The sequence below is a fragment of the Hypanus sabinus genome, chromosome 11, assembly GCF_030144855.1.
Source record: "Hypanus sabinus isolate sHypSab1 chromosome 11, sHypSab1.hap1, whole genome shotgun sequence".
Lineage (NCBI taxonomy): Eukaryota > Metazoa > Chordata > Chondrichthyes > Myliobatiformes > Dasyatidae > Hypanus > Hypanus sabinus.
Window position 1 is genome coordinate 52,189,882 of NC_082716.1, and position 26,908 is coordinate 52,216,789.

Genomic DNA, 26,908 nt, shown 5'->3' on the forward strand with positions numbered 1-26,908 from the left:
CAGGGTGGAGGAGTTCAGGGACCAGGTGAGATCCTCGGAAATGAGGACACAAAAGGAATTTGAAGCTTGATACACGCTCCACCACAGCTCCATTGATGTAGATTTATCCAGCTTAATGAGCTGCAAGGCCACAGGTTCCTCCAGTCTAGTAATATGAATGCCCTACGAAATATCCCCACTTATAACCCTTACCTCTTGAGTTACCATGATTTTCTCCTCAGTAAACACAGTAGAGAAATATTCATTAAAGTTTCACTCATTTCTTTCAGGTCAAGGCAATGCCTGCAATAATGTAACAAATGCACGTACAGTTAAGTTTTACCTGCTGAGGAAGAGTCCCAGACCCAGAATGTTAACTGCTTCTCTTTCTGCGGGGGCTGCCTGACCTGCTGACTGTATGTGTTTTAATTTCACATTTCCAGGTTCTGCAGTTTATTTCAGATTTTTATTTACTTGCATTTCGTGCAGCTTCCACTCCAGCTGCACCTATCTGTTTGAGCATGTGGTTTGCAGCCTCCAAAGTGTTAAAAGTCAGTTTCCAATTCCAAGCCATCACTTGGGACGTTGAAGACACTCTGCAAATACAAGTCCTCCTTAGGATTCCTTCTATTTGCGAAAATTATGAGCACTTTCTGGTTATCATCCAGAATTACACAAGCAAAAACAAGATAAAGATAAGTGACGCATGAGAGGACAATTCTTACTTGCGGTTAGGAGTTTTAGACAATTTTACACTTTTGATTGACGGGAGAGGGAGGAGGAGCGACTGCGAGTTCGGGGTGCCGGGAAACTACAGATTGCGCAATGCCTCAACGCAGGTGCGCCGGTTCCTCGGACAGTCGCATCTTATGGATGCTTTGACGGTAAGATTTCAACTTAAATTGCAGCTTGCAGTCACTTCTCTCCTTCTCCTAATTCTGACAGCGGAGTGCCTCTTGACGGCTCCCGCGCCGTCCACTCCGGGAAACTTTCGTCCTGGCAGGTGGTTATAGGTTTCCTTTTCGCGGAGATACAGCTTGCGTTTACAGCACCTGATTAAAAGGGCTACTGTTACTTTGTTTTTGCCACGTAACGCGTACGTATAGTTATTTACCTGATTACTGACTGCCGTCGGGGTTAAAGTAATAAAAAGGCGTTAGATAAATCTTTTTCCGGTAGTTTGGAACACGGTTTTCCAGTATTTCATCTTAAGAATCCGTATACTGCATGGAATGGCTGGTTAGGTAGGTTTATGCCAATATGACATACTTTTGCGGTTTACCCTTACGTCGATAGGGTTTAACTAAAATGACAAATACAACTGCTCGGAATATTTTTGGAGTCAGCAGGGTAATAGATGGTAGATACAATTATTTTGACAGCTACCTACTGGGAATGTAAATCTGCAGTTCCTGACAGGAAGTGGTTACTGCGTTTTTGTGTATAAATGTTATTGCTGCAATGGAGCTTGCGGTATAATTGATTGGAAATGGGGAATTTTTAGTGAGGAATAGTGCTAAACTTTCTGGTTAAGTTACTTGGTTATGACTGGGTAATAGTGGGTTTAAGAAAGTCCTGCTTTAACTGAACAAATGAGAAACATTAGACTGCGTATATTCAACGGTGTTCCGTTTTCTGAAATGATATAATGATTGACGGTATTCCATCTAATATCTGCAAAACTTCCTTTTATAACTCAACTGCTACTAGCCATCATTTATAAATTTTAATTTGCTTAGGTATTGACCTTACATTCATGAGAACGATTTTGCCGTCTTTGCATCTTCTGGGGCGGCACTGTACTGTGATGGTTAGCACGATGCTTTGCAGTACCAGCGACCCGTGTTCAATTCCGGCATTCTCCCTGTGATCGCGTGGGTTTCCCCTGGGTCCTCCGGTTTACTCCTACAGTCCATAGGCGTGCCGGGTGGTAGGTTAAAAATTAAAATTATAAAGCACTTTGTAATAGTTCTGTATCAATGACATAAGTCATGTAATTTTAAGCAGAACTCAATTATGAACTCAACTTTAAGATAAAGTAATTCTGTTTATCTATTCAAAGCGAAACTGAAATGTATTGCCAAGAATTCTTTTCAAAGGATTGCTTTAATAACTGGTTAACTGCATGTGACTTGCTATGTTTCTTGTAAATCTACTTTACCAGGAGGTCTGCAGTAATAAAATCGAAAATGAAGTTAATAGAGCTGGGAATGAAATCTCGCATTATTGGGATTCAACCATATCTTTATGGTAATCAGCAACAATGCAGAAATTTACCTGTGGATTTTTACTTGTAATTTCAATTATGTAAACAAAAACCAAATCCACTTTACCTTGCAAGTGCATTTAAATAAAATTATCTTCATTTTTTAAACTGCTACTAGAATTGTAGTTAACCAAGGCTATCATCGGTGTATTTGCTTCTGAGAATACAGTTCTAGTATCATTATTGAATCTGTGTGAAGGAATTAAGTAAATTGACAGATTAAGTAATTCAAGTGTCTGGGGTAAATTGTATATACCAGTTTAGAGAACTCAGCAAATCAGGAAGCATCTATGGATGGGAAAATAAACAGTTGACATTTTGGGCTGAGACTCTTCATCAGAACTTCTGCTCCTTTTCTTCTACCACCACCTCCCACCCACCCTTGGTTTCTCAGGCTTCCATCTATGCCCCATTCCCCTGTTACTTCTGTGGGTCTCCCTCCCACTTCCTCCCACTCCATTTTCTCTGAATAGCCCAACCTTCTCTGTCCTCTGGGGTCTACCCTACCTTGACTCCAGCTCCATCTCCTGCTGTGTCTTCACCATCCCCTCTGAGGCAGAAGGTTCGGTCCTCAACAAGACCAAAAGACCATAAAACATAGGAGCAGAATCTGGCCATTTGACCCGTTGAGTCTGCTCCACCATTTCATCATGGTTGTTCCATTTTTCTCACCCTCAATGTCCTACCTTCTCCCCTATCCCTTCATACACTGACCAATCAAGAATCTATCATTCTCTGCCTTAAATGTACATACTTTACTTTATTGTCACCAAACAATTAATACTAGAACGTACAATCATCACAGTGATATTTGTTTCTGTGCTTCACACTCCCTGAAGTACAAATCAAAGTAAATATAATTTAAAAAAATAATTATAAATCATAATTAGAAAATAGAAAGGGGAACGTAAGGTAGTGCAAGTCAGGTCTGGATATTTGGAAGGTACGGCCCAGATCCGGATGAGGATTTGTTCAGCAGTCTTATCACATTTGGAAAGAAGCTGTTCCCAAATCTGGCCATATGAATCTTCATGCTCCTGAACCTTCTCCCGGAGGGAAGTGGGACAAAAAGTGTGTTGGCTGGGTGGTTCGTGTCCTTGATTATCTCGGCAGCACTGCTCCGACAGCGTGTGGTGTAAAGTGAATCCAAGGATGGAAGATTGGTTTGTGTGATGTGCTGGGCTATGTTCACGATTGTCTGCAGTTTCTTCTGGTCTGGGACAGGACAACTTCCATACCAGGTTGTGATGCACCCTAAAAGAATGCTTTCTACAGTGCACCTATAAAAATTAGTGAGAGTTTTAGGGGACAGGCCAAATTTCTTCAGCTTTCTCAGGAAGTAAAAGTGCTGGTGGGCCGCCTTGGCAGATGGCCACCATGGCTTCTGTGGCACAGAATTCCATAGATTCATCACTATCTGGCTAAATAAATTCCTCCTCATCTCCATTCTGAAAGGACACTGCTCTATTCTGAGGCTGTATTCTCTGGTCTTAGACTGTCCCACCATAGGAAGCATTCTCTGCTCATCCACTCTATCAGGGTCTTTCACCATTTGATAGATTTCAATGAGGTCACCCATCATTCCAGTGAATGCAGTCCCATAGCCATTAATTCCTCTTCATATGACAATCCATTCAATCCTGGAATAATTTTTGTGAGCGTCCTTTGAACCCTCTCTAGTTTCATTGCATACTTTCTAAGATAAGGAGCCCAAAACTGCTCACAGTACTCCCAAGTGAGGCCTCACCAGTGCTTTATAAAGCCACAACATTACATCCTTGCGTTTATATTCTAGACCTCTTTAAATGAATGTTAACATTCCATTTGTCTTCCTCAGCATAGACTCAACCTGCAAATTAATCTTTAGGGAATCCTGTACAAGGACACTCAAGGCACTTTGCACTTCAGTTTGTGTATTTTCTTTCCATTTAGAAAATAGTCAACCCTTTCATTTCTTCTACCAAAGTGCATGATCATACTCTTCCCGATGCTGTATTCAATCTGCCACTTCTTTCCCCATTTTCCTAATCTATCTGTCCTCCGTTAGTCCATTTCCTCAAAACTACCCACCCCTCCACCTGTTTTCGTATCATCTGATAACTTTGCAACAAAGCCATCAATTCCATCAGCCAAATCATTAACATAAAAATAATATAATGTAAAAATCATAACATAAAAAAGAGTCAGTGCCAACACAGACCCGTGTGGAACACCACTAGTCACCAGCAGCCAAACAGAAAAGGCTCCCTTTATTTCCACTCTTTGCCTCCTGTCAGTCAGCCAATGCTTTATCCATGCTAGAATCTTTCCTGTAATACCATGGGCTTGTAGCTTGTTAAGCAGCCTCATGTGTGGCACCTTCTCAAAGGCCTTCTGAAAATCCAAGTGTACAACATCAACCGAATCTCCTTTGTCTATCCTGCCTGTTATTTCAACGAATTCCAACAGATTTGTCAGGCAAGATTTTCCCTTGAGGAAATCATATTGACCATGGCCTATTTTATCACATGCCTCCAAGTTTCTTTCCTGAGACCTCATCCTTAATAATCGTCTCTAGCATCTTCCCAAACACTGAGGAGAGACTAACTAGTCTATAATTTCCTTTCTACCTTTCTCCCTTATTGAAGAGTGGAGTGACATTGCAATGTTCTGGTCTTCTAGATCCATTCTATAATGTAGTGATTCATGAAAGATCATTATTAATGTCTCCACAATCTCATCATCCACCTCTTTCAGAACCCTGGTGTGTACAGAATCTGGTCCAAGTGACATATACCTTCGGATCTTTCAGTTTCCCAGGAACCTGCTTCCTAGTAATGGTAACTTCACACACTTCATGACCCCTGACACCTGGAATTTCTACCATACTGTCTTCCATAGTGAAAACTGATGCAAAATACTTATTCAGTTCTTCCACCATTTTGTTGTCTTTCACTACCACCTCTCCAGCAAAATTTTCAGTGCTGTGATGTCTACTGTCACCTCACTTTTGTACTTTATGTATTTGAAGAACCATTGGTGTTCACTTTAATATTATTAGCTAGCTTACTTCCGTGTTCCATCTTTACCACCTTAATGACTTTTAGTTGCCTTCTCTTTGTATTTGAAAGCTTCCCAATCCTCTAACTTCCCACCAATTTTTGCTCTGTTATATGACATCTCTTTGGCTTTTATGTAGGCATTGGCTTCTCTTGTTAGCCACAGTTCTGTCATCTTGCCTTTAGAATACTTCTTCCTCTTTTGGATGTATATTTCCCAAACAAGGATGTTACCTTTAACTCCCTGTACCCACACCTTTATGAGTTTGGGGCTTGCCATGACACCAAGCTCTTGTTCCATTGTCTATCTCTGAGCCTGGTTCTTTGGCAAGGCTTCCTCTGCCCCTTTATCCCACTTCTTGAGAAGGGTCTGGACTTCTGTGTGCTCTGGTTCTTCTCACCTCTTAACTGCTATTGAGATCTCAGCTGTCTCAACTTAAGTCCCGTTTTCTATTCTCACTTCGCCTCCTCAGAACGCACTACCCCAATCTCTATGCACCAATCCTAACCTCACATCGAACCTGCAGTCAAAGCTAGTGCTGTTGTAGTCTGGCTGACTGACCTCTACCTTGCTGAGGCTAAATGGTAGCTTTCAGACCCTCTTCTTATTTACCCCTTGCATAGGACTCCGATAAGGAGCACTAGACCGTTGTCCCCCGCACCATACCTGCCACATTGACTCTGGAGATCTCAGTCCATTGTCACCAATCTTGTAATTGCCATATGCTACAGTGCTGTTTTCTACCTCCTACCTAAGACCTCAAACCTGACTGTCCCAGTAGTCCTATTGTTTTTGCCTGCTCTTGCCCCACTCTTCACCCTGACGAAGGGTCTCGGCCCGAAACGTCAATAGCACTTCTCCCTATAGATGCTGCTTGGCCTGCTGTGTTCCACCAGCATTTTGTGTGTGTTATTGTTTGAATTTCCAGCATCTGCAGATTTCCTCGTGTTTCCATTTTATCCCCCTTGGTTCAGTCCCTTCCTCCCTATATCCATGACACTTCACATGCTCTTCATCATCTTGATCACTTTCAATCTCCTATCCTAGATTGCCTTATTTTCACTATGGGTGTCCAGTCCCCGTACATGTCCATCACCCATCAGGAAGGCTACGAACCAGAGGCCACAGTTTAAGAATAAGGGGTAGGCCATTTAGAACGGAGTTCAGGAAAAACTTTTTCACCCAGAGAGTTGTGGATCTGTGGAATGCTCTGCCTCAGAAGGCAGTGGAGGCCAATTCTCTGGATGCTTTCAAGAAAGAGTTAGATAGAGCTCTTAAAGATAGTGGGGTCAAGGGATATGGGGAAAAGGCAGGAACGGGGTACTGATTGTGTATGATCAGCCATGATCACATTGAATGGCGGTGCTGGCTCAAAGGACCGAATGGCCTACTCCTGCTCCTGTTGTCTATTGGCTTCTTTCTGACAACAGACCTAACTAGTTCCCCTCCACCACCACCCTATCCCCTGTAGCAGAACTGGTTCTTACGCTAAATAATTCTCTTTCTACCCCTCCCACTTTCTCCAAACTCAAGGTGTAGCACTCGCGAGAGCCCCGCCTTTGCTTGGCATTTTGTCGGCTACATGGAACAGTCCATGTTCCAAGCCTTCACTGATAATGCTTCCCAGATTTTTCCCCTCTATTTTGATGACTGCATTGATGCTGCTTCCTAAATTTATGCTGAGCTAGTCAGTTTAAGTCACTTTGGCTCCAACTTCCACCCTGCCCTCAAATTTACCTGCTTCATCTCTAACCATTTTCACCCCTTTTCCCAATCTCTGGAGACAAAGTATCCATAGATATCTTTTACAAACCTATTGACTCTCATGGCCCACTTGACTGTACCTCTACCCACATTGTCACTTGTAAAAACGGTATTCCCTTTTCTCAGTTCTTGCATCTCTGCCGCATCTGTTCTAAAGATGGGAGCTTCCATTTTAGAACATCTGAGATGTCCTTTTTTTCAAAGAATAGGGTTTCCCTTCTGCCACCATCGATACTTCACTGATCCCCATCCCCAACATTTCCCGCACATCTACCCTCACTCCATTCTCACAGGACAGGGTTTCCCTTGTCCTTATCTATCACCAGCCACTGCAAATGGCCTCTCCTACACTACTGTGTCCACAGCAACACCTTCTCGTCAGTGCCTCCCTTTTCTCCCGAGCTTGCTACGTCACGGTGCGACCGAATGTCCGGCGGTATCACTGGATGGGTAGGCTGGGCTCGTTAGCCATGGTTGGCAGCCAGCCTAAGAGAAGAACAAGTCTGACTCCAAATCCGGGCAGGTGGAGCACATCAACCTTGTCAGGCCATCCACCTAGGAGAAGGACACTCCGACGACGCGAGGACCTCGCTGTCACCATCCCATCTTGCTAGACTATGGCAGATGAACCCCAGGTGTAAAGAGTGGGGCCGGTACCGCGCTCAACACTCCACCTAAAGAAAAACCATCACGCAGGCTGAAGGACACCCCACATCTGCGACCATCCTCCCCGACCATTCATCAAGCCCCGCAATGATGGGAAAGCGGCAAAAACAGCAAGTGGAAGATGGCACTGGAAGCCGCAGTTCCGATCCTGCAGGCAGGCGGTTCTGATGCTGATCCCAGAGACGACGATATCATTTGGCAGCACCCTGAACAACCAAGCAGCCTTCTCTGGGGACAGCACTGCTTGCTCCACATGGAGAGGGGCCCAGAAAAGGTGGCCTAACCAAAGCTGGTTTCCATTTCCCCCAGTTGGCTAGCCGCGGTCAACGGGCATCCTCAAATGCAGTCGAACAGCAACAAAAAAGAAAAAGTACACAACTGCCTCCCAACGAGTGCAAGGACTAAAGCTCGCATGCTGGATCATCAGAACCATGCTCGATACAGCAGACAGTGGTCGCCCAGAACGACGCTCCGCTCTGGTAGCGCATGCACTTTCAAGACTGCATGTCGACATCGCTGCTCTCAGTGAAGTCTGCTTCCAAAGGGAGGCAGCCTTCAAGAACATGGCACTGGCTACACCCTCTACTGGTCAGGCAAGCCAGAGACTGAGAGACATCTTTCTAGCGTTGGCTTTATGGTCAGGAACTCCATAGCCTCCAAACTTGAAAAATTGCCTACTGGTCACTCCAACTACATCATCTCCATGCTCCTTCCACTTTGAATCAAGCAGCATGCCACACTCATCAGCGTGTACACCCCCGCTCTTCAAGTGGATCCTGCAGAAAAGTACAAGTTTTACACTGATCTGCACCACCTCGTACAGAACGCCCCTGCAGACAACAAGGTCATCATCCTTGGCGACTGCAATGCCAGAGTAGGCCAAGATTCAGAAGCCTGGAAAGGAGTACTTGGCAAACATGGTGTTGGAAACTGCAATGACTTTTAGAGTTTTGTGCAGAGCAGCAACTCACCATCACCAACAAAATTTTCCAACAGAAAGACAGTCTGAAGACAACTTGGATGCATCCTCGGTCCAAGCATTGGCACCTCATAGACTACATCTTGGTGTGCCAGAGAGACCTTCGGGATGTCTTACTCAACGGAGTCATGCTCAGCGCAGAGTGTAATACGGACCATCGTCTTGTCAGCTGTAAACTCCGTCTCCATTTCAAACCCAAGCCAAAGAGAGGAGGCGTTCCAAGGAAGAAGTTTCAGGTTGGCAACGTCCAGTCAGCTGAAGTGAAGGCTGACTTCCAGGCGAATCTTCAGTCGAGACTTGAGGATCCCAACCTCACAAAGAGAACTCAGCTTTGCGCAGACGCAGGTGACTACAGAGGGTTTTATGAAGCCATGAAAGCAGTGTACGGCCCTTTGCACCAGGTCCAGCGTCCCTTGATCAGTGCAGACAGTCAGGCGCTCTTCACAGACAAGGCGTCTATCCTGAACCAGTGGTTGGAACATTTCCGGACTCTCTTCAGCATCAACCGCATGGTCCAAGACTCAGCAATTCATTGCATCCCACAACAGCCAGAGAAAACAGAACTGGACAAGATTCCAACCCTAGAAGAGATTGTCAAGGCCTTAGAGCAGCTGATAAGTGGCAAGGCAGCAGGAGTTGTTGGAATCCTACCAGAGGTTTGAAAGCATGGAGGCCAGCATTACACACCAAACTCCATGAGTTCTTTGTCTGCTGCTGGGAACAAGGCAAACTACCACAGGACCTCTGTGATTCAGTCATCATCGCCCTGTATAAGAACAAGGGGGAAAGGTCCGACTGCTCCAACTACCAGGGGATAACTCTGCTCTCCATCGCAGGAAAAATCCTCGCACGAGTACTGCTGAACAGATTGGTGCCCGTCATTGCAAAAGGACACCTCCCAGAGAGCCAGTAAGACTTCAGAGCCAACAGGAGCACCACCGACATGGTATTAATTCTCGGGCAGCTCCAAGAGAAATGTAGGGAACAGAACAAGGAACTGTACGTGATGTTTGTCGACCTTACCAAAGTGTTCAACACCATCAGCAGGGAAGGTCTGTGGCAAAGCATGGAACGACTGGGATGTCCTCCAAAGTTCTCAGCATGGTCATCCAGCTACATGAAGATCAGCGTGGCCAAGTCAGATACAACAACAACCTCTCAGAGCCTTTCCCGATAGGCAGCACAGTAAAGCGAGGCTGCATCCTCGCGCCAACTCTCTCCACCATCTTCTTCAGCATGATGCTTGAAAGAGAGTCAGAAGACCTTGATGACAAGGACAGTGTCTACATCCGATACCGCACCGATGGCAGTCTGTTCAACCTGAGGTGACTACAGTCCCACACCAAGACATTGGAGCAATTTATCCGAGAGCTACTCTTCGCCAACGATGCTGCCCTTGTTGCCCACACAGAGACAGCCCTGCAGTGTATAACATCCTGCTTTGCAGAAGCTGCCGAGCTCTTCTGACTGGAAGTCAGCTTGAAGACAGAAGTTCTCCATCAACCTGCACCTCAGGAAGATTACCACCCTCCCCACATCAGGCAGAGCTGAAGACAGTCCATCTGTTCAGCTACCTGGGGTGCACCATCTCGTCAGATGTCAGGATTAACAAAGAGATTGACAACAGACTGCAAAGGCAAACAGCGCATTCGGCAGGCTGTACTAAAGAGTCTGGAACAACAAGCATCTGAAGAAAGGCACAAAGATCAGCATGTGCAGAGCCGATGTACTGACCACCCTCCTGTACAGCTCCGAGTCGTTGGTCACCTACCGTCACCACCTACAACTCCTTGAGCATTTACACCAACACTGCCTCTGCACCATCCTTAACATCCACTGGAGTGACTTTATCACCAACATCGAAGTCCTCGAACAGGCGGAGGTCACCAGCATCGAGACCATGCTGTTGAAGATGCAGCCGCACTGGGCAGGGCACATCTGTAGGATGGAGGATCATCGCCTGCCCAAGATTGAGCTGTATGGTGAACTCTCCATTGGCCACCGTGATGGGTGGAGGGGAGCACGGAGGAAGAGGTACAAGGACTCTCTGAAGAAACCCCTTGGGCCTGTCACATTGACCATCGCCAGTGGTCTACTCTAGCCTCTGATCGCGAGGCCCGGTGACACACCGTTCACCAGTCTATCTCCTCCTTTGAGAACGCATGCAGGGCTGGCCTTGAGGACAAAAGGAGAAGGAGGAAGAACCGTGACACGGCAGCACCAAACCCAGAAGAGATTTTCCCTTGCAGCCGCTACGGCTGGGTCTGCCTGTCCCGTATTGGCCTCATCAGTCACCAGCGAGCCTGCAACAGACATGGGCAGCCCTCTTCCTAAATCTTCATTCGCGAAGCCAAGCCATGATGATGATCTACCACCCTACGAGCCACATCATTCTCAGCAACTGCCACCATCTCCAACAAGACCCGACCACTAAGCACATCTTTACCTCCACCTCCCCTTTCCAATTTCCATCGGGATCCCTATCTACGTGTCCACTAATCCCTCCTTGCAATTATCCCTGAAAGTGTGCAAGTGCCCCTACACCTCGCTTATAACCACCCAGGGCACCAAACAGTTGCTCAGGTTAGGGAACAATTCACCTGCTAGTCTATCAGTATCATCTACTGTATTTGATGTTCCCGGTGCAACCTCCTCTACACTGTTCTACTCTCTATGACTGTGAGTCACTAGCCACTCACATGACTGTGTGGCTAGGCATAGCTCAAGTACCATCCATAAATTTGCTGACAGTACAACCATTGTTGGTAGAATCTCAGATGGAGACGAGACGGTGTACAGGAGTGAGAAATGCCAACCAGTGGAGTGGTGCCACAGCAACAACCTGGCAGGTCAATGTCAGTAAGACAAAAGAGCTGACTGTGGACTTCAGTAAGGGTAAGATGAAGGAACACATACCGATCCTGATAGAGGGATCAGAAGTGGAGGGAGTGAGCATTTTCAAGTTGCTGGGTGTCAAAATCTCTGAGGATCTAACCTGGTCCCAACATATCGATGTAGTTATAAAGAAGACATGACTGTGGCTATACTTCATTAGGAGTTTAAAGACAATTGGCATGTTAACAAATACATTTAAAAGCATCTATAGATGTACCTTGGAGAGCATTCTGACAGGCTGCGTCACTGTCTGGTTTGGAAGGGCTACTGCACAGGACTGAAAGAAGCTGCAGAAGGTTGTAAATTTAGTTGGCTCCATCTTGGGTACTAACCTACTAAGTACCCAGGACATCTTCAAGGAGCACTGTCTCAGAAAGGCAGTGTCCATTATTAAGGACTTCCAGCACCCAGGGCATGTCCTTTTCTCATTGTTACCATTAGGTAGGAGGTACAGAAGCCTGAAGGCAGACACTCAGTGATTCAGGAACAGCGTCTTCCCCTCTGCCATCCGATTCCTAAATGGGCATTGAATCTTTAGACACTACCTCACATTTTTAATATGTAGCAATTCATGTGTTTTGCACATTTTTTAATCTATTCAATGCTGTAGGTTTTCTGTGTTTCTATATACTGTAATTTATTATTATTTTTTTTATTTTAGTTGTTTTTCCTCTTCTGTATTATGTATTGCACTGAACTGCTGCTTCTAAGTTAACACATTTCACATCACATGCCAATGATAATAAACCTGATTCTGATTGCTGAGGCTCAAGGCAGATTTGGGAGGTGGGGGGGACATTTCGTAGAGCACCATCGCTCCATCCACCATGAAAGGCAGGATTTTGCGGTGGCCATTCATTTCAATTTGACTTCTTATTCCCATTTTGACATTCCTGTCTATGGTCTCCTGTACTGCTAAGATGAAGCCAAATGCACACTGGAAAAACAGCACCTCATGTTCTCTCTGAGTATCCTCTAACCTGACAACATGAACATTGATTTCTCAAACTTCCAATAATTTCTCCCACTTCCCTTACTCCTTGTACTCCTCCACCTTGTAGTGGCTTCTGCCTCTTCCATTTCAGTCCCCAATGAAGGCTCTTGGCTCGAAATTTTGATAGTTTATTTCCTAACAGGGATGTTGCCTGATTGCTGATTTCCTCCAGCATTTCCAGCATCTGCAAAATCTCTTGTGTTTATATATCAGTTTAGGTTTTTTTTGTTCTCAGCTAATATAGCTTCCTGCACACCATTTTTACCTCTTGGGTAAAAATTGTGCAAAGCATTGGTGAGGCCAAATTTGGAGTATTGTGTACAGTTCTGGTCACCGAATTATAGGAAAGATGTCAACAAAATAGAGAGAGTACAGAGGAGATTTACTAGAATGTTACCTGGGTTTCAGCACCTGTTACAGAGAAAGGTTGAACAAGTTAGGTCTTTATTCTTTGGAGTGTAGAAAGTTGAGGAGGAACTTGATAGAGGTATTTAAAATTATGAGGGGGATAAATAGAGTTGATATGGATAGGCTTTTCCCATTGAGAGTAGGGGAGATACAAACAAGAGGACATGAGTTGAGAGTTAAGGGGCAAAAGTTTAGAGGTAACACAAGGGGGAGCTTCTTTACTCAGAGTGGTAGCTGTGTGGAACGAGCTTCCAGTAGAAGTGGTAGAGGCAGGTTCGATATTGTCATTTTAAAAAAAAATTGCGTAGGTATACGTACAGGAAAGGAATGGAGGGTTATGGGCTGAGTGCAGGTAGGTGGGACTAGGTGAGAGTAAGCATTCGGCGCATACTAGAAGGGCCGAGATGGCCTGTTTCTGTGCTGTAATTGTTATATAGTTATATGGGATTCCGTCTGTAGCACAGCCTCCAAAGTAGGAAGCACAGTGACACTTTTGTTTCACTCAGCTTGATCACTCCTCCACGACTGTCTCTTGCTTCTTGCATTCTCAGGCTCCCCCTTACTCCTTGTTACTTGTTTTTCTTCTGTTCCAAGAAAACTTCCCTCAGCTTCCTTCTGCTTCTCAGTACAATGGCCAAAAATCTCTTCCGTTATCCTGATCCTCTGACATATCTACTGTCACAGACCCTGCATTATAATGCATCATTCTTATCTTAATAAAACCAGAACAAGCACCATAAAGTATGAATGATAGTCATGCCCTTGGCTATGACTCCAGATCCTAAGGTTCATCAACTGAACAACATGCCTTGTATAAACTTCATGTCCATTTTTAAGTAATAATACATCTGGAGGGGTGTCAATGGATGTTATACAAGATTTGACATTTAGCTGAACAGTGAGACCTTGGAACTGGTAGACTGAAACCTTCAATACAGAAGCATGTTTCAGGGAATGGTTTAGTGAGATAGAGAATTCCATAGAATGAAATCCAGAATATCAGGATTGGCCTTTGAAGATAGAGCTGTCATGAATGTATTAAAAGAAACTGAAGAGAGGAAGAGTTGTTTGTCCATTTGAAGGGCAGCTTTTTATTACCGGACCCCATAGTAAGAGGCTCTTGCTGCCAGCGCAAACAGGAAAGTATGCCGATGTGGGAGATCTTACTACAAGCTTTTAGTCAGATATGACATACCTTATTTTACAAACCACGAAGATAATCATATCTAAAAATCGTTTATCAGGAATCAATCAACTACCTTTAATTATTTTCAGATAAAGTTGCATTGGATTGTTAATGGAAGGATCATATTGTAGATTTTCTTGACCTCCCAGGGTATGCTTGCTTCCTGTTTAAGTAGAACAACCACATTCCATTTTGACATGGAGCCTTTAATGTACTAAAATCTCCAGGGAAGGAGACCAGGGAAGAGTAAACAAGCAAAATTGATGCCAAGCAGGATATTTGGATAAAGAGCGACACAGTATTTCAGTTGACTAAGATTAACAATATCAGGCAACATGGGCAGAGGAAGTCGCGTTTAGTCGTCAATGTTATAGCGGAAATTTTACTCAAGAGTGCAAAAAAATGTGTACCTTGTAGGTGAGATGAGCTCCGAGGAAGCCTGGGGAAGAAAGTGCTGCTCCCTCACAACTCTATTGTCCCAGGTTCTGTCCTGACCTTTGATGCCGTCTGTGCGCATTCTGCACATTTTGTGTCAAAATAGTTTTCCCCAGGTTCGCTAGTTTCCTCACATGTTCCAGAGGTATGGTTGTTTATAATTGGATACTGTAAATCCCATCAAAGTGGGTGGTGGGGGAATTAATTGGAGCTGATAAGCATGCAAAAGGGACTGGGTTACAGCAAAATAACAATGGAGTGAGCTTGCTCAGAGTTGGCATAGACTCAGGAGCCAAATGACTTCTTCCTATGTGATGAGGGAATAATTTTAATCAAAAAGGCTTGTTTTAATGAATACCTTAAATGCAGAAACATGTGTAGTTGGCATGGGAGGGAATTTTGCAATTAATTAAGACCCCATGTAACAGATGACACAACTGTTGATGTTTCTAAGGAAGTGGCAAATGTGCAAGATGCCAGGGAAGAATTACAAGTGGTTGTAGATTTCCAAAGCTTGCAGTATTAGAAGGGTTCATGTCGTGAACTGTCCTGGTTTCAATTGGGATTGTAAGTGAGGAAGCACAGAGGTAGTTAAGATGTAGACAGTAGGGTTTTTCATGCACTTAATCTCATACATTGTTATACATAGCAGATTGGAGTGGACTCTTCTGCAAGCAATGAAAACAGGAAGAGGCAAGGTGTGTATTATCACGAAGTTAAAGCTGTGACTCCTGCCATATGGTTTGGAAGATAAACTTGGGATTGTTTGGGATGTTTAGGTTATTATCAGTCTGATTCCAATTCAAAAGTTGATTCAGAGTGAGCTGGAATTGAGTTATGGAATGAAAGTTATAAAGGGTGTTCATTCTTCCCAGCATTTAATTGAAGGTAATTTGAAAGGAAGTGAATAGTACCCGATGAGAAAGAAAAAAATAACTGTATCACACAATATGAGCAGAGGAAGTAAAGTTGAGTTGTCAATGGTTTAGCAGATATTTAGTCAAAGGAACATAAAATGTTGGATCTTGTGGATAAAGTGAGCTCAAAGAAGGCCTGCGGGAGATTTGGAACAAATCTAAAAAAGACACTGGTAAGGACAAGGAGAGGGAGATGCTTTGGGGAGTTTTTTTTTGATGGGATATAACAGTGTAAGTTGAATATATGAATTTGATTTTAGTAGCAAAGTTCACAATCTCCTGAGACCTGTTGTTGGGCACGAGGAGAGGTGTTAGTCACAGAAAAGATAGGATCAGGATTACCTTTTTATTTCAAAGTTCAAAGTAAAATTCATAGTCAGAGTACATACATGTCACCACATATAACCCTGAGATTCTTTTTCTGCAGGCATACTTAGCAAACCTATAGAACAAACTGTGCATTGCAAATATAAATAAATGGCAATAAATAATGAGAGCATGAAATAACAAGTTAAAGAGCCCTTAAGTGAGACCATTGGTTCTGGGAACACCAGGAATAGAATAAGTGTACATAGTTATCCCATTCACTAGATGATCTCTAGTGAATAGTTTTGACAGTGTGTCTGAATTTCTCTGAGGCCTTTGCCGCTGTGTGCTGCAAAGTTTTATTCCAACTTTCCATCATGTGCACTTTCAGAAACACTCTGCAGATTAGGTCAGTGATCCCACATCATACGCATTCTGTGTTTCTGGTGGTTTTTGTCATTTTCTCAGATTTCCAGCAACTACAGATATTCTCCTTCACTTACAAACATATCCAGGAAGCTATGAGCTTCTCAGTTGGTCGATAATTGGTTGTTGTAAATGACAGACAAAATATCTAAAAAGGAAAGCTGACTGGATGAGCAGTTGGTGGGTGGGGAGAGGACGTATGTGATGAAAATTGGTAATAGCCATTTTGAGAGAATAGGAAAAAATGGGCTAATGGAGTTGATCTAAGAACAGATATAGTCCTAATAGGCTGAATGGTCTTCTCTGTCATTGAGAAGAATGAAATATGTTGAGGTTTGTTGCCTACTGTTGAAATTTCTCCTGCTCCACTCTAAGGTACTAGTTCTTCCAAGACTGATGGGGCAGATTTACTAGCTGTTGCAAGGACGGGAGTGATAATCCGCCAAGACAAGCCCACGTGTTTTCTTGTCTCCACCCTGTCCTCCAATGCCCCATCCCCACCACCGCCGCCAAGCTCTAACAGCTGAGCAAAGTCAGGAACGGTGAACAGACTTGACTGAGTCTCTGAGTCCACTCTTCTGGCAACTGCTCACTCTCCCATTACAATGTTTTCTGTGATTCTCTCCCACAGACTTTTTTTTTCTTCATTTCTGACTTAAAGGTCCAGGTTACAAATAGCTATCAGGAATTAAACTGTGTTGTAACCTGAGAAATATCTTTATTTTATGATCAGTTCTTCCTTCTTCCATTATTATCCCTCTGCCCTTTGAGCCACAACTGCTGTTCCCCGAACTCTAAAAAACAAATCCTAACCCTCTGCTTGGTCTGGAACTGTTATTGTTGCAGCTGCCAGGAGCGACAAAGTAGCTCAACAGGAACAGGACCCATCACAAAAGAGTTTGCTTATGCTGCAGGAGCTGAGCTGTCTTTCTGAATCACTGCAATCCTTGAGGAGTGGGTGTACCCACAATATGTTTAAGAAGGAACAATGTTATATTTCTGAGTCTCAATGGTGAGTGGCCGACAGAGTAATGTTCATGTGGTGGCGTCCCTGTGCTCTTGCTGCCTTTAGCCTTCCAGCTGATTGAGGTTGTGGGTTTAGAAGGTGCTGTCTCAGGAGTTACTGCAGTGCATGCTGTGGACAGTGCAGACTGTTGCTACTGTGCATTGGCGTTGGAGTGACTGGTTGTAAACGGGGTGCCTATCAAGCTGACTGCTATATCCTCAGCTTCTTGAATGTTGTTGACGATGCACTCATCCAGGCAACTGGAGTGCATTCCATCACAGTTCTGACCTGAGCCTTGTAGATAGTGGAGAGGCTTTAGGTAGTTGGGAAGTAAGTTACTCGCCAGGATTCGTAACCTCTGACCTGCTCTTATGGCCACATTATATAGGAGATTGATTTATTATTGTCACTTGTTTCAAGGGACAGTGTAAAACTTTGCTTTGCATGCCGTACACACGGACCATTTCGTCAGTCAGTGCAATGGAAAACCAATATCATAGTGCAGAATATTGTGTAATGGTTACACAGAACGTTCAGTGCAAGCAGGCAGAAAGGAGCAAGGCATTAATGATGTGGATTGTCAGGTCAAGAGTGGATTTTATCGGGCAAGAAATAACTGAATAAACCATTCACTGGAATGAAAACTTAACCTCATGAATGGCACTTTCCATGGAAGTGGAACTTGACCATACGTACTTGTATGTTGATAATCCAATACTGCAGAAACTCAGCCATGTATTGATTGTGACGTTAAATGAATATTTTTTTGAAATATTAAAATTTGCATAAATTGTGTGAAATAAGGGTAAAAGGTTAATAACGTGTACGCATGGAAATGGCACAGTACAAAGTGCGCAGATCACCTCAATGCCTTCTTAGAATTTCATAGAAAGCTCCCACTTGGGTAGTGAGCCTGGATATTCGGAGTTGGTGTGTTCAGCCCTGTTACAGTAACAAGGGGAACAGTCATTTAAATACAAGTGGCATTTGATCTGATGGAGAAAATTTTCATCTTGCAATGAATGCACTGCCAGCGATGGTGGTAGAGGTGGATCCAATCGGGTCTTTTAAGAGACTCTTAGATGGGTACATGGAGCTTAGAAAAATAGAGAGCTATGCAGTAGGGAAATCCTAGGTAGTTTCGAGAGTAGGTACATGGTCTGTAATGTGCCTGTAAGAGTCTGTAATGTGCTGTAGATTTCTAAGTTCTTTGTGGTGAACTACATATACCTGTCTGGACACACCCCCTGCTGACTGCTCCTGTGGCTCCTCCCACAGACCCCGGTATAAAGGCGATTGAGGCCTGAGCCCGGCCTCTCTGTTTCCAGGATGTAGTATGGTGGTCAACCACTGCTTGTTCCTTCTTCCAGTCAATAAAAGCCAATATCTCGCCTTACATCTCAGAGTGAGTTATTGATGGTGCATCAGTTCTATGCTCTATAAGAAGCCTGTTCAGTAGCCTTATTACAGATCCTATCCTTGTGCCTGCTGGTATGTACTTTCCAGTTCAGTTTCTAGTCAGTGGTAACCTCCAGGATATTGATAGCAGAGCATTCAGTGATGGTAATGCAAATGAGCATCAGGGCATGCTACTGTTGGCTATTGTCATTGTCTGGAACTTGTGTGGGGCAAATGTACTTGCTGCCTAGCAGCCCTGGCCTGGATATTGCTCAGGTCTTTCTGAATTTGGTTTTGAACTGCTTCATTCTCTAAAGATTTGCAAAGGGTGCAGAACATTGTGCAGTTATCAGTGAAAATCCTTCCTACTAAACTAGCGATTGAAGGGAGGGCATTGAAGAAGCGACTGAAGATGGTTGGGCCCAGTACCCTGAGGAAAACTGCGGAGCTGATTTGTGGCTGAGTGGATTGAGCGCCACATATCTTCCTTTGTGCCTGGCAGAGAGGTTTCCTCTGATTCCTATGAAATAGTATTTATTTTTATTTTATTTCTAATTTAGAGATACAAAGTTCAAAGTATGTATAAATCAAGTCAAATTTATTGTCATTTAATTATATACATGCATATATTTATAACCATATCATTAGAAACTAGACAACATTTCTTCAAACCAGGGTGTAAATCGCAGTAGTACACATAACACACGGTAACTTATGAAGGTACAGATGAATCACACATTAATAAATTAATTTTAAATATTGGAAGGTATAGGACAGCTGAGCCAGTGACACTTTGAATATGATTCAGCTGGGAGATCAGAAACCTAATGGCCTGGAGTAAGAAACTGAGGGAGGTGCCTCCACTCCTTGATGTTGTACTCGATCAAACGATGACTTAATGTCAAGGGCAATTATAGTACTCGCACTTCATTTTTGCTGTTCATTTCTTTTATCCATCTTTGCACCAAGTCTGCAGTAAAGCCAGGAGCTGACTGACCTTGTCGGAGCCCAAACCAAGCTTTTGTGAGCAAGTTATTGCTGTGCAAGCGCTATCTGATAGTTCTGTTGATGATTCTTCCCGTCACTTTGCTGGTAATTGTCTGTGTTTATTTATCCTGCTTTTTAATGGGCACTCCTGGATAATGTTCCATATTGTTGTGTAGATGCCAGTGTTGTAGCTACACTGGAACAGCTTGGCCAAGGGCAGGCAAGTTCTGGAGCATGTCCTCAGTGCTGTTACTGGAATGTTGTGTCTTCACAGTCCTTGGCCTTGGTTGTATCCTCTGCCTCTGCTCATTGCTTGATGCCGTGTAGAGTGAAGTGAAATTTCGAGTTTATTGTGATATGCACAAATATATGTCTGCACAGGCGCAATGAGAAACTTGGAGCAGCTTTTCAGGCACGTAGTGTATTAGCAGTATTCACAAGGAAAACATAAATTAAACAAATTAAGCACAATTTTAACAAGAAAGAACAATATTACAACCCATGAGGATACTTACAAGTGTACATCTGTAGAAATTTGTTAGAGTGTTTGGTGACAAGCTAAACCTTCTAAGAAAGTAAGGATGTCAGCCTGCTTTCCTTCTGTTTGTAACTATGTGCGGGGTGCAGGACAGGTCATCTGCTGTGTTAACACTCAGCAATTTAATGCTGCTGACTCTCTTCATTGTCGACTGCGCCAATGTAGACTGGTACATGTTTGCTTTCCTCCCTCTTTCTGAAGTCAATATTCAGCTGTTTAGTTTTGCTGATGTTTAGCAAAAGGTTGTTATTGCGGCACCGCTCGACCAGGTGGCCTATCGTGCTCCAGTAAGGTGACTTACCACCAGCTATGATTCGTACCATAGTAGTGTCATTAGTGAATGTGAAGATTGCACTGGAGTCATGCTTAGCCACACAGTCCTGTGTGTTTCAGTGCAGAGCTGACGGCTAAGCGCACAATCTTGAGGTGTACTGATGATCAGTAATGTGGAGATGTTGTTACTAATCTTCATTAGCTCACGAGGAAGTCGAGTATCGAGTTGCAGAGGGAGGTTTAGAGGCTCAGATCTTGAAGCCTGACAATAGATTTGGATAGAATGATGGTGTTAAAACCTCAGCTGTAGTCAGTAAACAGAGGCCTGACCTGCGGTATAAGTTCCTGTTGTCCAGCGCAGAGAAGAGTGAGAGAAAATCACTTCTGCTGCTGATCTGTTGTGGCAACAGGGCAAATTGAAATGGATCCAAGTAATCCCTGAGAAAGGAGTTGATTCATGCTATTACTAACCTCTCAAAGCATTTCATTACGGATCATGCAAGCACTACTGCAGTGTCGTCATCAAGGCAGGTCACCACACTCTTCTTAGACACTCCGGCTGAAGATTCTTGTAATACTTTGCACTGATGTTCTGGTCTACCCCATTGCTGAGAAAGGTCATATTTGTGGAGCCTACTCCTTCATTAGATAGTTTGTTCACAACTATTCATGGCCAGATGGTGCAGGATTGCAGATCTTGGATCTGATCTGCTTGTTCTAGTATCACTGAGCCCTGCCTGTTGCATGATCTTTGGTGTTTGGCATGCAAACAGTCCTGTCTTGTAGCTTCACCAGATTAATCCCTCATTCTAAGGTATGTATGGTGCTATTCCGACAAGCTTCAGTAAGTCGGTGCTAATCTGCTGTTTTGATGGTGATGGTTAGAGAGGCTGATAATCTGGGCCATGATGTCCGAGGTTGGATGCGAAGTGGAATCCTGATGGTCCACAACACGTCCTGGGTGCCTGGTCCTAAGCTGCTGCATCTGTTCACAGCCTGCCCAGTTTAGCCTGATGATACTGCCAAACAACCTCTTGGATTATATTTTTCACCCTGAAGCAAAATTTCCTTTAAAAGGAGGGCTAAGGAATGAAAGAAAGAGGGAGGCTTAGCAGAGATGATGAAGGACAATGTTACTGTGCTGGAAGGAGAGTGTGGCATGGAAACATCAAAAATAATCTGATTAGAAGCAAAAACTAGGACAAGGAACAATACATTGCCGGATGCATTCCATGGGTTACCAATGAATAGGAGATCTATGGAGGAGTGAACGTGCAGAGAGGTTACAGACAGGTGGATGTTGGATATGTATTGGGTAGATATGGCATTCACCTGGAAAAGGAACAGTGTCAAATTCTAGGCTCTGAAGGATCAGTGAAGAAGATTTTTGAGCCTTAAGGGCTTTTCACATTCACTTGTCTGTGTCACGGGGTTGCCCAGTAAGATTAGTCAGAGGTGCAGCCAGAGTGGCGATTTTGGAAATGAACCTGCGAGACCACCCTACCAAACCCAGGAAGGACTTCACTTCCTTCTTGGTGTGAGTTCAAGTACCGTTGCGATCGCTACCACTTGGTCCGCCTGTGCTCAGTCCCCTCTATCTCACAGCTGGTAGCTAAGGTATCCGGTTTCCCTTTTTGTCCACTCACAATTTTGTAGATTGAGGGTGGAACCAGCAGCAGGAATACTCCCAGGACCCTATACAGATGACCCAAGAGCTCTGACCACGTCTGGGTGTAGATAACTACGTCACCTAGATAGGCCACACTGCATTCATCACGGTATTGGAGTACCTGGTCCATCAGCCGCTGGGAAGTTGCTGGTGCACCATGAAGACCAAATGGCATCATGGTGAACTGAAACAGACCAAGGGTTGTGCGGGAGGCAGAGGGGGGCTTTGGTTGGTCATCCAGGGGAAACTGCCATACCCTTTGCAAAGACCCAGTGTAGTTAATCCGTCAAGTTCTTCCTAGTAGGTCATCAATGTGGATCACAAACATCAAGAAAAGAAATGGCATTCAGCTTTCAGCTATCAATGCATACCCTCAGGATACCATCCTTCTTGCGTTTAATAACAGTGGGACAGCTCCACTGACTGTTTAAAAGCTCGACGACTCCCAGCTCCAGCACGGTCTCAGTCTCATCCTTCAGGGGCCTCACAAGTCACTCTGACACTCTGTGGCAGCATTGGCATACTGAACCCTTGTCAAATCTGATCCTGATGGAAGGTTTTAGGGCTTTTGTTAGTCCTGGTCTCTGTAGAAGGTCAGCAAACACCTTCCACAGCTCCACTGGTTGGCAGCCATCGAACTGGGAGAGGTTTCAGACCCCTTCCAGGCCTCCACGACCTCTTCCAAGTTGTCCTTAATGGGTACACCGTTGTACAAATATCAATAGAGGCAGGAAAACTGGTGTATTTCTCAAGGTGCCATTGCTGGTGTGACTTTCTAGGCCTTTTGGTCCCTCCCTTGCACATACTAGCATCCAAATCAGGCAGAGCTTGGAACCTGTCCATTGCTTTGGTTTCAACACAAAACATGACAAAATAAGAAACTGCACTATCTACTCTCAAAGTAACAGATGGACATGATTAGCTATTTCCCTTCCTCAGTAAATCATGTAAAACGGGTAAATCCCTCCCTAGAGCCATGTCAACTGGTGGTTTCTCCAGCACCCCCACTGTCATCAAGTACTTGTGGTCAGTCAGCTCAAGAGTGAGTCCTGTCAGTGGCTCAGACTGCCAGTCACCATGGAAACAATGGACAGGTGTTTGGTGACTGCAGTCAACACCAAAGACGGGCATATTTTTTCGTAATGAATTGCAGTGAGTTACCAGAATCTAAAGGTGCTTTAATGGGTTTTCCATTAACTTTGACTATTATAATTAAAGGCTCTTTCTCCTCACATTCTGCTTGTTTCCATGACCATAATCACCATCATTACAGTCATTATCACTATCATCGCATTCTTGGTACATAGCACATACTTGACAAATTGGGCTTCTTGAATGAGCACACAGAGGACTTATGACCTGGCTACTGACAATGGTAACAAATAAAAGTCTTAGAAAAAGCTACCAAAGTTTCTTTGCTCTCATTCTCCCACTCCCCAGTTCCACAGTTGCCCTGAGAGTCCTTTGGAGGTTCAGAGTCTCTGTTGCTTCAGAATGATGGCCATGATAGTGCCCCCTGGTGGGCATTGAGGTACTGCGGGGCAAGTCGGACCAATGTGTCCATCCACTGGCTTGTGCTCTCAGACCTACGTTCTGGCGCCTGGAGGAAGAACCTGCAGCAGCTGCTCCAGAACAATGGCCTCACCAGTCTCCTCCTCAGACTTCTGCTCTGGCCAAATATATCTGTGGTAGAGATGCCTCAGGCAATGAAACATCTCAGTGGGTGGTAGAGTACTGGAACAGAAGTGCTGATGATAGGTTTCTGCCAAGATATCAAATTTAGCCAGCAGCCTCCTTCAGGTCAATATAGTTGTTGAACCTTCATTGCGGTGTAGGCTTTGAAAGCGTTACCCGTCAGTAGTCGCACTAGCTAGCAGACTCACTCCTCCCTCGGGCCATTGCCATATCCGGGTCTTCCTCTCGAACCTGAGGAGATAGTTCCCAATATTTTCACCTTATTGTTAAGCATCTTGGGACCCTTCTTCAGGCTTTCGAGTTCATTCCTAAAAGCATCTTCTGCCCTGTGCTGGGTAGACAAAAAGTCTCTGAATAGATATTCCAGGGAGGATTCAGAGCTCTTTTACTACCGGCCTGAGTTTGAGCCTGACCTGGGTTGAAGATTTTCCTCCCCTGAGTCCTCCGCTGTTTCCCAGGCATCTGTTTGATTTTAAACCTTGGGAGGATTCCTGATTTGGGATGGCAATCCTACTCTTCCCCGAATTGAAAGCACCTCTTTGTGACTGGCCATCCCACTGCTAACACCGTCTGTTAGATTTGTGGGTTATGACCAAAGGTGAAAAAATGGCTGCAGTCCTTTAGCACTTTAGGGCAAAACTTACAAAAAACTGCCAATATTTACAAAATGATATCTTCTGGAAAACTCAAAAATAGCTCCATCAGCTCTTGATCAGTGTGAACTAGTAATTCCTTTCTCTCCCCTCTCACCCCTCTCCCTTCTTCCCCCCTCTCCCCCTCCCTCATTTAGGACCCTTTATGAGAATATATCAGAGAACACAATGAAGTGCATGCACTCAGCGCAATGATAAGGCTGTGTGTGTGTGTGTGTGTGTGTGTGTGTGTGTGTGTACACCACTCCCCTTTTGATTCCTTTTATGAAATCTAAAGCATTCTGCAATCAACAATGGTTGCAGTTCTATGTGTTTTCACAGTACTTTCACTTTTTCAACAAAACTCATTTCTTCTGGTTTGATTGGAGAAGTTAAACTTGTAAGCAAACATGTTCAGCACAGCTTTGTGGGCCAAAGGGCCTGTATTATGCTGTAGGTTTTCTATGTATGCTTTCTGACCAGGGCACTCAGCAAAACTTTTCATTGGCTATTTTATTTGCTTCAAAATACTGCTCAATTCGCTCAGTATACCGTATCCAGTTATCCATTGTACAATTGAACGTGTCTGTCTTTCTGATGTAGATAGCCATTTCTGCTCTTTTTAAATCTATGATTATTATCACCCAGTACTCACTGTTTATGAATCCATGAATATGCTCTTTTTCTTCCTTTTTTAAAATCAAACTTGCATCTACTGCTTCCACTGGCAGCATATTTAACATTCCACCACCTTCTGAGTAAACAAGATCCCCCTCAGGTTCCCCTTAAATGTTTCAACTTTCACCCTTAACATATGACCTCTAGTTGTAGTCTCACCTAATCTCAGTGGGAAAAGCCTGCTTGCATTTGCCCTATCCCGCTCAGAATCATCAACTTTCCCCTTATTCTCATACACTCCAGGAAACAAAGTTCTTATCTAACTCATAACTTGGTTGTAATCAGTGGAATGTCCAAGATGTAATGACCATAACATGATAAGATTTATGTTAGCTGTTTTAAGATAAAAGAACAGTCCAAAGTACAAATATTTGGAAGATAGTCATTTCAATGTGGTGTCAGCAAAGCTGGCTCAGGTAAAGTTCAGTCAGAGGTTGATTGGCAAAATTTTACTGGAACAAAAGGCAGCCTTTAAGGAAAGGGTTGTTCAGATATAGTTTGGCTACGTTCCCAGAAGTAACAAGGGATGTACAAACAAATCTAGATCTTCTGGGATCCTGATAGGGCTATCAAAGGAGATGGAGCAAAAAAAAAGGGTTTTATTTATGATGGCAATCAGCAAAAAGAACCAGACTGGTTACAAAGGCTCAGAGAAAATAAAAGCTGAAAGAAATAGGGTAAGGAGAGCTTAACTGCCAATATAAGTGAAATGTAAGATGTTCTAGACATGTAAAGAGTAAAAGTTACTGTATAGAGGAGAGGGGGCTAATAAGGACAAAGACATTGTTCAAGGATGCTGACAGGACAAGGACAGTGTGAAAGTACCATGAGTACTTGGCATCTATCTTCACCCGGGAAGTACGTGCTTCCAAAATAATAGTGAAGGGGATATGTTTGTGACACTGTAATGTTAAAAACTGGAGTGAGATGTGTTATCTGCACTTAAAATAGGCAAGTCACTAAGGCTGGGTGGGATGTATCTGCTCATCCTAAGGAAAGCACAGGAAGAAATTGCAGGAGCTCTGATCATGATAGTTTGATGGGGACGATTCCAGTGGACTGTGAAGTGATAAATGTGATTCCCTAAAATAATAATAGGAGTCAAAATGTCGAACTGTTACAGTCCGGTCAGTTTATATGACAAGAAAGCTTTTAGAAATATTGATCTAGATAGGATAGAGTCTTGTGGGGGAAACTGTATTAATAAAGGGAAGTCAACACTTTGTTTTGTTTGTTAAAAGTAGATGATGTTTAACTGATGTAACAATGTTTTGATGCAGGTAATGGAGGGGTTGATCTTTTAGAAAGCTTTTACTAAGATGTTGCATTAAAGGCCTATTAGCAAAGCTGAAGCAGATGCAATAAAAGAGAAATTGATTCCTTGAGGTTGTCTAAGAAACAATCAAAAATTATGCTTTATTTTTTCCTGGTCTGGAGGAAGATGATGTGCAGTTCTCTAGTAACTGGTATTTGGGAGACTGCATTTTTTCTATGTTAGTAACTTGAATTTGGGTTCTGGAGATGTGCACTGTTTGTAAAATTGCAAATGACCTAAAACTTGGCTGTATTGTGAAATGCAGGGCAAAGAACGAAGTAGATTGCAGCAGGATATCGACCTGCTGGTGAATTGGTGGAAGCATTAATGTTGAAAAATATGAGATAATGCATTAAGTAAGAATTATAAGAGACAATAAAACATAGTAAAACTTCTGAGAAGCAGATGGCACGAGGTCTATGTATAGACAAATCATTGAAAGGAACAGAGAAGGTTG

The 26,908-nt window shown here is 43.7% G+C and overlaps 1 protein-coding gene across 1 annotated transcript in view; it reads left to right on the top strand.

Moving 5' to 3' along the window:
• Window positions 1-689: 689 nt before the first annotated feature.
• The window catches only part of LOC132401583 (FYN-binding protein 2), an 83,283-nt gene continuing 57,064 nt past the window's right edge, over window positions 690-26,908 (top strand). Inside the window, exon 1 of the mRNA XM_059983598.1 lies at window positions 690-863. Within this exon, the coding sequence (XP_059839581.1) occupies window positions 849-863 (15 nt within the window). The 5' untranslated portion in view covers window positions 690-848. The remainder of the gene's footprint in view (window positions 864-26,908) is intronic.